This window comes from Hesperophylax consimilis, chromosome 26 (genome assembly GCF_061612785.1).
Source record: "Hesperophylax consimilis isolate HC1 chromosome 26, BYU_Hcon_1.0, whole genome shotgun sequence".
In the NCBI taxonomy this organism is placed as follows: domain Eukaryota; kingdom Metazoa; phylum Arthropoda; class Insecta; order Trichoptera; family Limnephilidae; genus Hesperophylax; species Hesperophylax consimilis.
This window is the reverse complement of record NC_142861.1, coordinates 29,143,014-29,156,895: the sequence shown is the minus strand read 5'-3', so window position 1 is coordinate 29,156,895 and position 13,882 is coordinate 29,143,014. Positions and strand designations below refer to the sequence as shown.

The following is a 13,882-nucleotide window of genomic DNA, read 5'->3' as shown; positions in this document are numbered from 1 at the left end:
ATGTCAAATCGTAATAAACATTCACAATTAATAATAAATACATAATGTAGTATTTTTTAATAATATTTAAAATATAAAACGTAATAAACATGCAAAATTTCCACGTAATATAGTTACATAAAACAATAGGAGATAATAGATGGCAAATAATGTCAGCCATTTTAAACTGTACGAAAATCGGTAGCAATATACATAATATGTACCGTTCACGGTACCAAACACCAAAATTGAACACGTCCTTTTTTACATCCCAAATCGCTGGGAATAGACGAACTTGTTGAAAAAAGGATGGTGTAAGAAATAAGAGTAAAATAAAATAAATAAGAAGTGTAAAAAATGCAAACGAAATTTTGGTCTACGATCACCCTTTTGATGTTTTTACTAAATTAAAAAAATTCTTCCACTCTTCGATCACCACTGATCACTGAGCAGAGTAACCGCTCAAACTTTCGCATCGACCTTAGCTGTCCAACAATTCCTACTGATTTTTGATGTTTTTTTGTTGAAAAAGCAAAACCATCAAAAGTCACCGGAGCCCAAATTTTTTTTTATATTTTTTACTTTTTTTTAATATTAACTCCACACAAGAGAACAAACTCCAAATAATGTCAGGAATCACTGGATAGAGTAAGTCAAGGACGTCCCTTAACACCCTGTATGGGCATGTTTAGCTAGAAACATGTCGGAATGGCACAAATACAATTGAGGAAACCCATTAGCATTTCGCCTTAGGCCAGCAGCTATTTTACATTGAATTGAATATTCCCGTTTTTCTGTTTCGTACGAAGCCTTGCCTGGTATTCCCGCTGCGGGCTGTTGAAAACGGCGAACAGAACATATCTGTTTATTACACTGATATTCCCATACTGATGGGCAGGAGATAATACATGTGTACATATGCTATAATACTTTTAAATTTAACATAAGTGTGCCACTAAAATATTGAATTTTCATTAGTTACTTACAGTTTTAACTGTTTTGTGGTATCAGTTTGTCGTCCATGAAATTAAAAACTAAGTGACAAAATGCATCTTAAATTTGAATTTATTTATTTATTTATCGTTTCTTTACATTGTTTCATTTTTTTAGGTTAGAATTTTAAACTCACTAGGACAAGCCTGTGTTGAGATTAATAATTTTACAAAATAATAAAAAATGGCACAAAGATTATATATTAAGATAACAATATTGTTACATTGACGTTTCTACGAATTGGATACCTACATTAGTCTGGAGCACGGATGTATGAGAAAAATAAATTTTTATGATTCAGAGTTCTAAGAGGGGGGGATTTGTGCCTTATGTTAAAATAAAAATACGTGGGATTTTTCATTTCATTTAATTAAGATCTTCTGCCTCCGCAGTGACCCCAAAAATTGAAAATTAGGGTAAAAAAGTTAAAATTTTATAAGGCGATACATTATGATTAATTTAGTGGTAAGTAGGTGTTAAATGAAAAACAATATATATTAAGATGTTTATTAACATCGCTCTAAAAAAAAAAAATTGAAACATAATTATACATTTATTATTTAGGTTTAAAATCCTTTTTTAGTTTAAATTTTAGGTATTTTGTTCCGCGATTCCAGCCTGGCATCACCTAGCCGCGACTTTCTTGTACACTGAGAAATGGAAGCTTCTGTCGTAGTCTTTACAGCTCTTGAAATTTGAAACAAACTTGAAAAATTATACATTTATTATTGAGGTTTAAAATCCTTTTTAGTTTCAAATTTAGGCATTATGTTCCGCGATTCCAGCTTGGCATTTATGGCACCTAGTCGCGACTTTCTTGTGCACTGAGAAATGTAAGCTTCTGTCGTATTCTTTACAGCTCTTTCAACAGCTTGAGTATGGCAGGGAAGCCTTATAAACAATAGTTCGCTTTCGCCACCAGATTCCACGATATTCTGAATTTCCTGGTCCGATAAGTTTTTCAAAATCGGTGGTTCGGTTAAGTTTTCCTGCCAATTTATTAAATCAATATAGGTAGAAGCATTGAAATCTATCAATGACACTTGAAACATTCTAGGTGTTGGAGGTTGAGCAGTACTGCGTGCCTTTAGTATGCGGCGGGCTGCCAGCTCTCTAACATGTTTTTTATCATCTGTTATCATCGAAAGTAGAATCCCTTCAGGATGCGCAAAGTAGCCGTTTCTTTGGATAACAGGATCTATATTTTTTTTAGAGTTTCTGGCAGGTATCTGGAGGCCTTAATGATATTTAACAGATGACGCGTGCCATCTTTGCATGATGGTTTATTTTTAATTGAGAACCAAGACGGTGCGTAAACTTTGACCACAAAAGTAGCCAGAGTTTTCAAATTTTCAGATGGTTCTTCAGTAGATACATACAAACTTAGTATTCGGTTAGCACGCGTGATCCAACGGGCATGTGATAGTTTTCCTGGAGATTTATTGCCTAGGTCTTCTGGAAATTCACCTGAAATTACCGCCGAGACAATTTTATGCAAGTCTCTACTCTTGGTCTGAACTCAGATCTTTGGCCTTTTCTGGTAGCATTTGACCTTCGATGCGTTCAAATTTTTTAACAGGCAGCTTTTCACAGGTTTCCAGTGATTTTCCCAGTGGACCAATATAAGATTTAGGTCCCGAAGTACACCCATCGAGATGAAGAAACAGATGTCTCAAAGGCAGTTCGTTCATGTGAAGCAAACAAATTATCCACTGAAGTGGTTTTTGTAGCTTTTTCTCAAGCAGTCTTATAATTCCAGCATACTTTCCAGTATTTACATTCGTACCATAGCAAACAATTGCCATAATTCTATCTTGGGAAACTTCTTTATGTAACAGAAACCCTGTTATCGCGGTTTCTATTCCTTTTGCTGTCCCAACATCAGGTACCACGTATCCCATGTAAATGGATACCGGCTCTTGAATTAGTGAGATATATTCCTCCACAACCATATTCCTGTAGCATTTACCGCCCTTTTTAACAATATTCAAAGTTTTGTCTTTTTTCCCGTCAAAGTATAAGGCCAAGAGCTCTGTAATTGTTGCATTTTCCGTTATTTTTTCTCTAGTTTTAGTTCTCTCTCTTCGTAACTTGTGCCGATCAATGACCTCAACATCAGACCCAATGTCGAACAAAACAGATGATGCTATTGCTGCTGCTGCTCTGTCAGACACTCCATACCTTTCACATGTCTTCGATAACGTAGGAAAATTAAGCGTCGATTTTTTTATTATCTTTTTAATAACGCCTTTGATCATGGAGCAATCAGATTTTTCTGTCTCTGATGATGTCGCTGAAGAAATACTAGCATTTAAATCAGCTAACGTTGAAGTGCTAAAGGATGTGTTTCGGCGATTCTCTCGTTCATGGTTCCTTTTTAGAGTTTTTTTGCATGTTCTTTGTAGCAGTTACGTCGATTCCGCTGATTACCATTATCCGAGACGTTCTTTGATCGGTCTAAAAAGTTTGCTCTCGTTTAGGAACCTTTTTATCCTTAGGACAGATACATTGAGCGAATTCTTTGCACTTGCATGCTGAAATATCAAAAAGTATCTTACTTCTTTGCTGAAAACTATTTAACTCGTCCGGGGAGGGCCTCTTGATAGATTTGAGTAGATTTTTGCACTTTAGATGATATGCTTTCAACATTTGAATGATCCTTGTTCGCGTCACTGTAGGAATAAATGCCGTTTGCCATAGATATATTTTCAATTCTCGACGTTACTATGTCTGCTATCTCGCCAAAAATTGGTTCTTTTGCAGTTTCTAATTGCAATTTCAGTTGATGTCTCGTCCACTCATAGTATTTCTCTACATCTTCATAAGTAGGTAGAACGTTTTCTTTCATCTCACAAACATCACCAAATAGAGGACATTTGAATACACTCCGAGTTCTTTGCATGGTTGCAACGAAAGATTATCGAACGTATTTTTAACGATAAACGAGCGTGTGACTGATCCGAGCCACGAACGATAGAGCACTGACGACGCGCGACTCGAGACGCGACAAGTGCAAGCAAGCTCAGTATCACCTCCCGCGCTTCCTCTCTCCCCTTATTTAAATTATAAAACACAAATTCGAACTTCTTTTTATTTTGTGTCAAATCTATATTATACCAAGTAAACTTTCTTGATAAAAATAGGTAGGTATGTTTATTCAAAAATATCGTACATAAACATTACTTCAAATTAGAGTGTAAAACCGATTATTTTCATAAATTCGATGCCGTTGCGGAGGCAGTTACCCTAAACCAAATGGTATAATATTTTACATGGCTTAAATTAAACCTAAAAGGCACCAAATTTTGACTCTTACATTACCGACCAGTGAAAAAAAAGATTTCACTCCACTCTAACCTACATGGTACCTATCAGCCTATTCATTACAGTATAATGTTGTAAAAATGTAGGATGACCATGATACACCTTTTTTTTTTTTTTTTATATTTACTCCACACAGGAGGCCCTGAAGAAAATAATTTCCCTCAGGGCCTATGTCATCTTTGGGGATGCTGTGTGGGGGGTCTTTTTGTGGAGAGGAAGGAGTGAACATGGGTCTTGAAGAGTCCCATGTTGTAGGAGGGAGGAAACACAGAGGCCGGCAGTTCGTTCCACAGCCGAGCTGTTGAACTTAAGAACGAATCGTAGAAGCGACCCGTTCTCATGTGACAAGTGTCAATTGTGTACAAATGTTGGGCGCGCGTTTGGCGTGTATCTCGACTACGCACCGGTGCCGAAGGGATCAATGACGCTAGTTCCTCAGAGCATCTTCCATTGTAATACCGATAGAACAAGGACAGCATACCTACCTGACGCCTGTGCTCTAAAGATTGCAGTCCGTTTGTTAAGATTGGGGAATCTATCAAACGGACCGCCCGTTTCTGCACAGAGTCAAGGGTTTTTTTCAGGTATTTAGGGGCTCCAGACCAGAGATGGCTGCCAAATTCGACCGTAGGGCGCACTTGCGATTTGTACAGGGTGAGCAGTTGTGTACTATTAAAGTATCTGCGGGCCCTGTACAGTACGCCCAGCTTCTGAGAGGCCAACTTTACTCTGGCTTCGATGGAGCCCCCGTACCTGAGCTGGTCACTTATAGTTACACCAAGCATATCAATGGAAGGCCTGTTCGGAAGATTGCTTCCGTTGAAGGAGACTAGATTATCATTTGGATCCCTTTTAGACGTAATCAGACAGGATTGGGTCTTTGAAACATTAAATTCAACGAGATTATTTTTACCCCAGGAGGAAATACTCTCGAGATAACCGTCCATTCTCTGCTTCAAAGCCCTCCGAGCCGTTGGAGTTTGTGTGCCCTTTGGGGGCTTATCAAACAAAAAGCTATCATGAACTGTACTGTCATCCGCGTAACAATGAATCGGTGCACATGTCAAAAGGTCATTGATGTGCAACAAAAACAAAGTCGGAGACAGAACCGATCCCTGTGGGACGCCAGCATTTATGGAGTGCGAGGAAGAGGTGAAACCGTCAGCAACCGCCTGAATCGACCTATCCCTTAAAAAGTTAGCAATCCACGTACACAGGGATGCGGGAAGTCCGTAAGAATGCAATTTGTTGACAAGTCCTCGGTGCCAGACCCGGTCAAAGGCCTTGGATATGTCTAGTGCGACCGTTTGGGTCTCACCGTGACGTTCCAGGCACCGCACCCAAACATGCGTCACATACGCGAGAAGATCACCGCACGAGCGGTTCCGCCGGAATCCGTATTGACGGTCGTTGATAATTTTGTTCTTCTCGAGGTATGTGAGCAGTTTGTCGTTGATCACACGTTCCATCACTTTGGACAGAACTGATGTGATCGCTATGGGGCGGTAGTTGGCCGGGTTGGAGCGGTCACCTTTCTTGGGAATAGGGTGAATTACCGCTTTTTTCCAACCAGAGGGCACAGTGCCACACTTCAGGGACATTTTGAAGAGCTTTGTCAAAACCGGAACTATTTCCGCAGCACACCTCTGCAATACCAGGGCAGGTATTCCATCAGGTCCACTAGCTTTGTTAACATCGAGCCCCCGTATGACGTGGAGTACATCCCGATGCCGGATCCTCAGCTTTTTCATATAGAAGCCGCAGTGAGGAACCGACGGCGGAACAGCACCCCCGTCGTCGAGGGTCGAGTTTTCCGCAAACATTTTCCCTAATAAGTTAGCCTTTTCGGTGGCGGTGTTTGCTAGTGAGCCGTCAGGTCTGGTAAGAGGTGGCAAACTGGGTTTGCAAAAATTTCGACCTATTGAGCCCGCAAGCGACCAGAATGCTCTGCTGCCATGCGGGCAGGCAGCCAGCTTTTTGCTGATCTGCAGGTCGTGTTCGAATTTTGACCTATTAATGATTCTCTTGCATTCCTTTGCCGATTTGTTGTATGCTAATCTGCTTTCGGGCGTTCGAGATGTGTTGTAGGCTCGGTAAGCCGCGTTTTTTCGTCGAACTGCTTCGGAGCATTGTCGACTGAACCACGGCTTTGAGCCCACACCAGTTTCTTTAGTAGTCGATTGTATGAAGCCATCCATCGCCGATTTGATGACTTCACCAATCTTCTGGGCACATCTTGAAGGGTCCGAAGTCCGAAAATAAACAGCTGACCACGGAAAAGCGTTGAAATGGGCCCGCATACCGAACCAATCTGCTGACCTATAGTGCCACACTTTTCTCCTCAGTCTCTCATTGGTTGGTCTGAAGCTAACAGGGATTGATGTCGTCACTAGGCAGTGGTCAGATGATCCCAGAGGCGCTGTGACGTCAATCTTATAACCGTGTGGCACAGTAGTTAAGAATAGGTCTAACAGATTGGAGCGGTGGGTCTGGACATCAGGAACCCTTGTAGGCTCCTGAACTAATTGCTCTAATCCGTAGCAAATGGCAAAGGATTCCGCCTGTCGGCCAGCCGAGTCCGTTGGGCCTGAGAACTTCAACCATGGTTCGTTATGAACATTGAAGTCCCCCAGAACAACAAACTCGGCCGAAGGGTAGCGGGGCAAGAGATCATCAATAGTATCGCTCAAATTTTTGAAGAGCTCGGAAGTGTCTGATTCGCTATGGTTCGGTGAGCGGTATAGACATGCGTAGAATCTTGCCGTACTGGCAAGATTGACGCGCACCCACATTACGTCGAATCTGGAGTTTTCCAGACTCAATAGTCGTACACAGTTGACGTCAGCTCGACTATAGAGGCAGACTCCTCCTTTGAGTCGAAATTTGCTTGCGAGGGTAAAGCCCGGGCAGTCCAGATAGGAGGAGTCTGGCGGCTCGAGTTGATATTTAATTGCAAGAAAAATGATAATAAACTATTATTTTTAAAAACAGAAAAGAAAGAAAGAGAGAAAAAATAATTTACATTATAAAAAGAAAAGGATGAAAAAATAAACGTATTCAAAATATTATGCCACAATTTAAAAGGACAAAGATGAAAGAATATGTCGGAAATCCTCGGATGGCAGAAATAATTTTACATTCTTTTTAAATGTACACAAGGAATTTTACGATTTAATGTGATCTGATAATGTGATTCTATTAAATAGAATTGGACCTGGTACAAATAATGTCACTGCCCAAATGAGGATTTAGGGTGAATTGCCATAAAGTTCAGACCAGAGCCAATTCTTGTAGTACGAATTTTATGCGTTCTTTTCGCAGAACTAATATTGTTAAAAAATCTGCATAGCGTTTGTATGATAAAAAGTTGTTTAAAATTCATGATATTACATTCCTTATAAAGTAACTGTGTAAGACATGTAAATTTTTTCGTGTAAATAACTTTGAGAATCAGTTTTTGGGCAATATTAAGTGGTTCTATTACAGTCTTCAGGCAGGAACCCCAGCACACTATATTATACGAAAGTGGACACTGAATTATAGCAAAATACACTGTTTTTAATTTTTCCTTGTCTAGTACATGTCTGAGATCTTTAGAAATATAGATAAGTCTCCTAATTTTATTTACTAACATTTTGACATGATCATTCCACCTCAAAAATTTATCAATTTTTACCCCCAGGTATTTGAGGCTGTCTACACTTTCGAAGGGGTTGCAGTTACACGTTTGCACACAATTGTGAATAATTAAATTATGAGAGGTAGATGGCTGAATTTTATAAGAAATGCTAAAAATGATGTATTTGGTTTTTTGTGTATTTAAAGTAAAATATTCTTACTCAGATAATTATTAACTACTCCTAAACCTGTTTCACATTTTTCAAAAGTTTCACTCCATTTTTTACCCTCAAATATTAAGGCAGTGTCATCTGCAAAACCAACAATCTTACCTGGAATTTTTAGACTGCATAAATCGTTTATATAAATAAGAAATAATATTGGCCGGAGTACTCTACCTTGTGGTACTCCAAATGAGATAGATTTACTATTGCTTAACATTTTATTTATTTCCACTTTCTGTGTTCTATCACTAAGATAAGATCTGAACCAACCCATAGCTGTATTATTAATGCTAGATAATAATTTCTTAAGAAGCAACTCGTGGGAAACCGTATCAAAGGCCTTTGATAAGTCTAAAAATAACGCTATAGCTTTTGGTTGAGTAGATTTGGGGTTTCCCTGACACCAAAGTTTCTAAGCAAAATCTTCAATAACAAGAAAACCTTCGAACAAGTGCATTTAACAAAATGTTTACCACAATATTATTAACGTTCGTAGAACGCTTTGACTACCATTCAAAACTTATATTACTACCATTATGACAAAAATAGTCTCCGGCTGAGGACTTGGAGTGAAAAAAACAGAGATCGCTCACAGACATAACATACCGAAAACCTGAAAAGAACTATAGTCATTGAATGAGTAAGAGTAAGAGCCACCAATAATCGGCAAAAATTGAATACATTTGAGGAAAGCCGAGTTTGACGCGTTAAGCTAGACGATAGAACGATTATGACGATGATTCCAAAGTTAAGAATTAAAATCCGTCGGAGAATCAAGATCAGACAGTCCATATTTCACACCAATTAAATTAAGTACATATTGAATCAGTTATTCAACAACATATCAGATCAAATTTAAATAAACTTACCAAATCTGGTGTGATCGCTTGATGGGCGGTCATATCTCCAAATCCAATCTTGCACTCTCCTTTAGAATTTAAAACTCCCAGATAAGTAGCAGGAGTCTTGCAGTCAAAGGGCGCCCTAGTGTCCAATAGCACAGGTCCCAAGTGCGTATCCTGTGGCATTCCTGAAGTTATCAATATGGGGCGAGCTCCCAACCCAAACAGGCACTGCGCTAGGTTTCTGCCCACTCCACCGCGGGAGATGGACACCTCTGCTAGGTGTGTAGATCCATTTAGCTGAAAAAGAAAACAAAAATTGTACGTCGATATATTTTGCCTTCATGTTTCTAAAATACTAAATGGGAAGATAATATACCCCTGACTCCACCTGAATGGGAATTGGATCATATTCCCAAGATCTTTAATTCTTACAAAACACTTTAACATCAGCAAAGACGTACTGTTGATAACTTCATTCTAACCTTTACATATTTCTCATAAACCATGCATATTATATAACAAAGTGAGATTATAAGGGTGCTCTCAGCAGCAGGACCTTAAAAGAGTACCTAATTGTCACGAACTAAACAATGACAGATATGCTTTATGCGTTCGAATTAATTAAAGAATACGGTGTGTTTTTTATCTTAAATTTAAATTATATCTTAATTTTGCCTAAATTGCTTTTAATAGTATTTTCGAGCACAAAAAACTTTTTTTTTAATTTGTACAAATTTATAAGGTAAGGTATCATTAGAATTTAATAAAACATCTCAGACATGTAAATTGAAGATAGTGCTAGTGAAAATAATCCCAGTAAAATAGAAAGAATCACAAAACTGGACGCTTTTGCGCGCGAGAAAAGTTAAAATTCAAACTGCTTGCAGTCATCAAACTGAAAAAAAGTATCAATTGAAGGCTGGAGCTTTTACAGCCCTTTGAATTAGACCCAATAACATGATATGAAGAATTTACAGACGCAATGAAAGGGCGACTCTCACCACCATAACAATATTAGGCAGAGGCATTCGAATCTACCGAAAAAGCGTTTCGATCGTCTTTGCGCGATTATACTTGATGGAAAATGGAAACTCCATTTATTCACCACAAAATACGACGTAACATTGAAAAGGCATTTGTCTTTTAAAATATTCGAAATTGATCGAAGTGAAAGGGATGTTTTTGGGTTGTAATTTTGGCAAGCTTACAAATAATATATCCAAAGACGGAAATTGTTCGAGTGTCTGCTTAGAAAGGAAGAGTAATGGATAATCTCGTACGTACAAATCCCTTAATTTAATGTAATAGTACACTAGGTCCAATGGCCAGCGGCACTATAGTACAATATTTGAGAGCCTTGTGATGATGATCAAAAGTACACTTCTGTTTTTTCGACAATTCAAATGATATAAAACTTTCGGAAAGGAGTTTCTAATTTTCAAAACTTATCGTTTCTGCCCTAATCTGAGTATAATAATTATGAATACACATTCCACGATTTCAACCTGTGATGTAGATAATTAAAAAAATCACTACTAAGAATAATTAAAAAAATCAATTAATCCAATGTGTATAGCCAAATAATCCAAAGTGATAAATTCAATAACGATAAAATCAACCCGTAAAAAAAATATATTTTTTAACTATAATTCATCTACTTTGAAATTTCGACCTAGTTGCACCATCTCTCGGGCCGGCTAGTAACCAATTTCAAAGATTTTTTTATTTGATTGAGGAGTGAAATTTCCTCCCTAGGGACCGGCTCTTAAACTGCTGTGAATTTTAAAAATGTATTTTAAAACTTAATATATTTTTTTTTTTGGTTTGACTGAGGATGAACCTTCCTCCCAGGGACTGGAATCAACCGCACTAACAACTGCGCCAAATCGCGATTGGGTAGGACCGACGATAATTTCGTATATGTGTTGCTGTAATGTCATCCAATTTCATAGAAATACGTTTCACGTTCAATGAACTCAAATTTGCATTGAATAGAAGTGTAATTTTAAACATTGGAACCGTTTTTGTGAAGAATAATTCAGACAGAAGATAAAGATGGTACTTACCAATACTGTAACATTTGAATTATTCATTATACTACATTATATCGACTCCGTATCCCGTGCAAAGATGATGCGTAATGTCTTTCTCGGGCGACCCCGACTTCGTGTACCATTCAAACACCTCTACACACTCCTGAAACAAATTTTGTAATTTACAGCAAAATCGTTCCCGTAGTTTTGGAGTCTATAGAGGGTACTAACGAAGAAACATTAATTTAATATTCCTATATATAGATTGAAGAAATTTCAAATGAACGAGAATTATTTAAAATAAACAATTTTGAAGCTTCTTCCTTCGCACACAGTTTGGTAGACACTGTTCTATATCGTTGGTTCCACATAATATATGTTTTAGCTAAATTTACTTTATTATTACACTATAATATTATGTCATCACCATGTAATAATTTACTGAGCGTAGCAGCGCGTTGTTTTAACTCGACCATTTGGCATTTCATCTGTCTGTAAATTTGTTTGTTACCTTCCGATTCAGATTTAAGATGGTTGCAGTGTTGGATAGTATATTTTTTACGGCCAAAGTTAGCACTATCGTGGTTCCTACTTCGAGCAGTCAAAAATTATGTTACCTATCTTTCTGAAGATAGTTCGAAAAAAGAATTGTGATTGAGATGGTGAAATTTCTTTGCAAAAATTGTATAATTCCTTATTTGAAATAAAAAAAGTAACATAGTACATTTATGTTTTAGTTATTCTTAAGACTTCAGAGGATTGGTATTTTGACTTATTAAATATATGATTTCGTAAGCGAAATCTAGTACTGTTCACAAAACTACAAGTATAATAATTATTAAATAAATAATGCGATCTTCTGACGTAAAAACATTCCCCACCCTGGTGTAGTACAAACCCACAGATTACCACCGTTGGATAACAAACATCGATGTTTTCGCCAAATCACCCTGATCTTTATAGAGCCATATTTCACCTCGGGGTGGATGGTCTGAATGAACTATTAGCTCTGCTCCCGCCATATCGTAAATAGCTCTCCTGCGATTAGTCGGGTAATCTTCGACCACAAAAATTCTAACATTAAGGACCCATAAATATTACTAAGATCCTTGGACTTTTACGTGTCTCGGTTGGCAATTTCAACACCGGAAAAAAATCGTGAAAAGCACTGAAGAGGTAAACCGATAGATGTATGTTGTGGGCGTGTCCGTGTGCTCAGAAGTAAGCGCATTTTGGTGAAATAATCAAATATTTTCGAATACATACAATCTTTCTTGAGCACAATATAACATCAATTTCATTGGCCTGACTGATGCCTATGAACAGTATTGTCTTGGTGTAAATTTTCGACATCTGCTTCTCCTCTTGAATCGACATAGATCACACTTCTAGGAATCATTTGTTTAGTGGTATGCTTCAAGGAACATTTAAATTCTAGGCAAAATTTGCTTACTTTTGTGCTTCAAGTAACATTTAACTTCTAGGGATCATTTGTTTAGTGATGTGCTTCAAGGAAAATTTAAATTCTAGGCAAAATTTGTTTAGTTTTGTGCTTCAAGTAACATTATCTTATGCCCCTAGTAACGTTGGCGCCAATGCTCTTGGCCAATGGGGTATTTTCTCTAACAGATTTAAAGTTTATTTTTGTGATTACAATTATCCTACTAAAAATATGTAATTTTACTATTTTCATTGACAATTATTGATTTCAAAAACGATCTACAACCGCAGATTCCGAAACGGTTCCAACCGGCTACAACATCATTATGACAAATAAACCGTCACTGGCTGGTAAGACTGTCACTAACGTCACCCAGCGTGACGTCAATGCCGCCGAATTCACGAATTAAAACGATTATGTCGTTTAGGCGGCAAATGGAATATGGCACATTTAAAATAATTATAGAAAATTTATTCGTCATTATAAAAGTATCTTCAGTGTCGTATTTTTTTTTCGAGAATCAAAAAGCAATGAATGTACCCTGTTCTGCGTTGGCCATTTGATCCAGATGAATGTGAAAACAATCGCAGCAGCGGCAATTTATTTAAAAAGCACGTTTAATTATTAATCATCGTAACTCGTAAATGTAAATACTCACCCACGAAATATTTAACATCACCGTCTCTGCTGAACGCGTACTAATAACTGAAGACGGGGCCGACGTGTGAACACTGTTGGCGGGTTGGCGCCAAGATCCTTTACGTGAGTACAAAAAACCAACCATAATAGGATTGGCCGGCCACGTTGGCGGCCAAAGCTTGCGGCCAACGCGTGCACACACCAATGGATTGGACCAACGTGTACTAGACTTATTACTTATTATTTTTAATTTTTTGTTCAGGTTCCTTGGCCTGTCTGAGATCAATGACAAGAAATCGAAAGGTCTCAAGTCATAGAACGCACTTCTATCAATTTTCTGTTCATTGTTGAAAATACAATTTGGACAGCTATCTACACTAAACTTTACTATGTGTCTTTAAAAGTTTTCTATGTGCAAATGTATAGGTAGGTACCTACATCATAACAATAATTTTCTATGTGCATATTGTAGGTACCTAAATCATAACAATAGTTTTCTACGTGCATATGTAGGTACCTACATCCAAACAATAGTTTTGTATGTGCACGTAGTCACCTTTATTGACAATGTTTCCATGATACGTTGACTCCTCCCACCTTTCTCACCCCTCCCCTCACCCCGAAATCACGCCTCCCACTATACTCACCTAATAAAATCTAATCTTTCTGTACTTGTTAATGACACGATTGTGTCGAAACTGGTAACAAAATAAAATTAAGTAACAAATGTACATTGAAAAATAAAACTCTATGAAACAAAAAAGTCTAGAAATTGTTACATAGTTA

The 13,882-nt window shown here is 37.7% G+C and overlaps 1 protein-coding gene across 1 annotated transcript in view; it reads right to left on the bottom strand.

Annotated features, from left to right (window-relative positions):
- Positions 1-13,882, bottom strand: part of LOC149411387 (uncharacterized) — a 710,246-nt gene that overhangs the window by 50,101 nt on the left and 646,263 nt on the right. Inside the window, exon 8 of the mRNA XM_089647696.1 lies at positions 9,008-9,280. Coding sequence (XP_089503822.1) covers positions 9,008-9,280 — 273 coding nt within the window. The remainder of the gene's footprint in view (positions 1-9,007; positions 9,281-13,882) is intronic.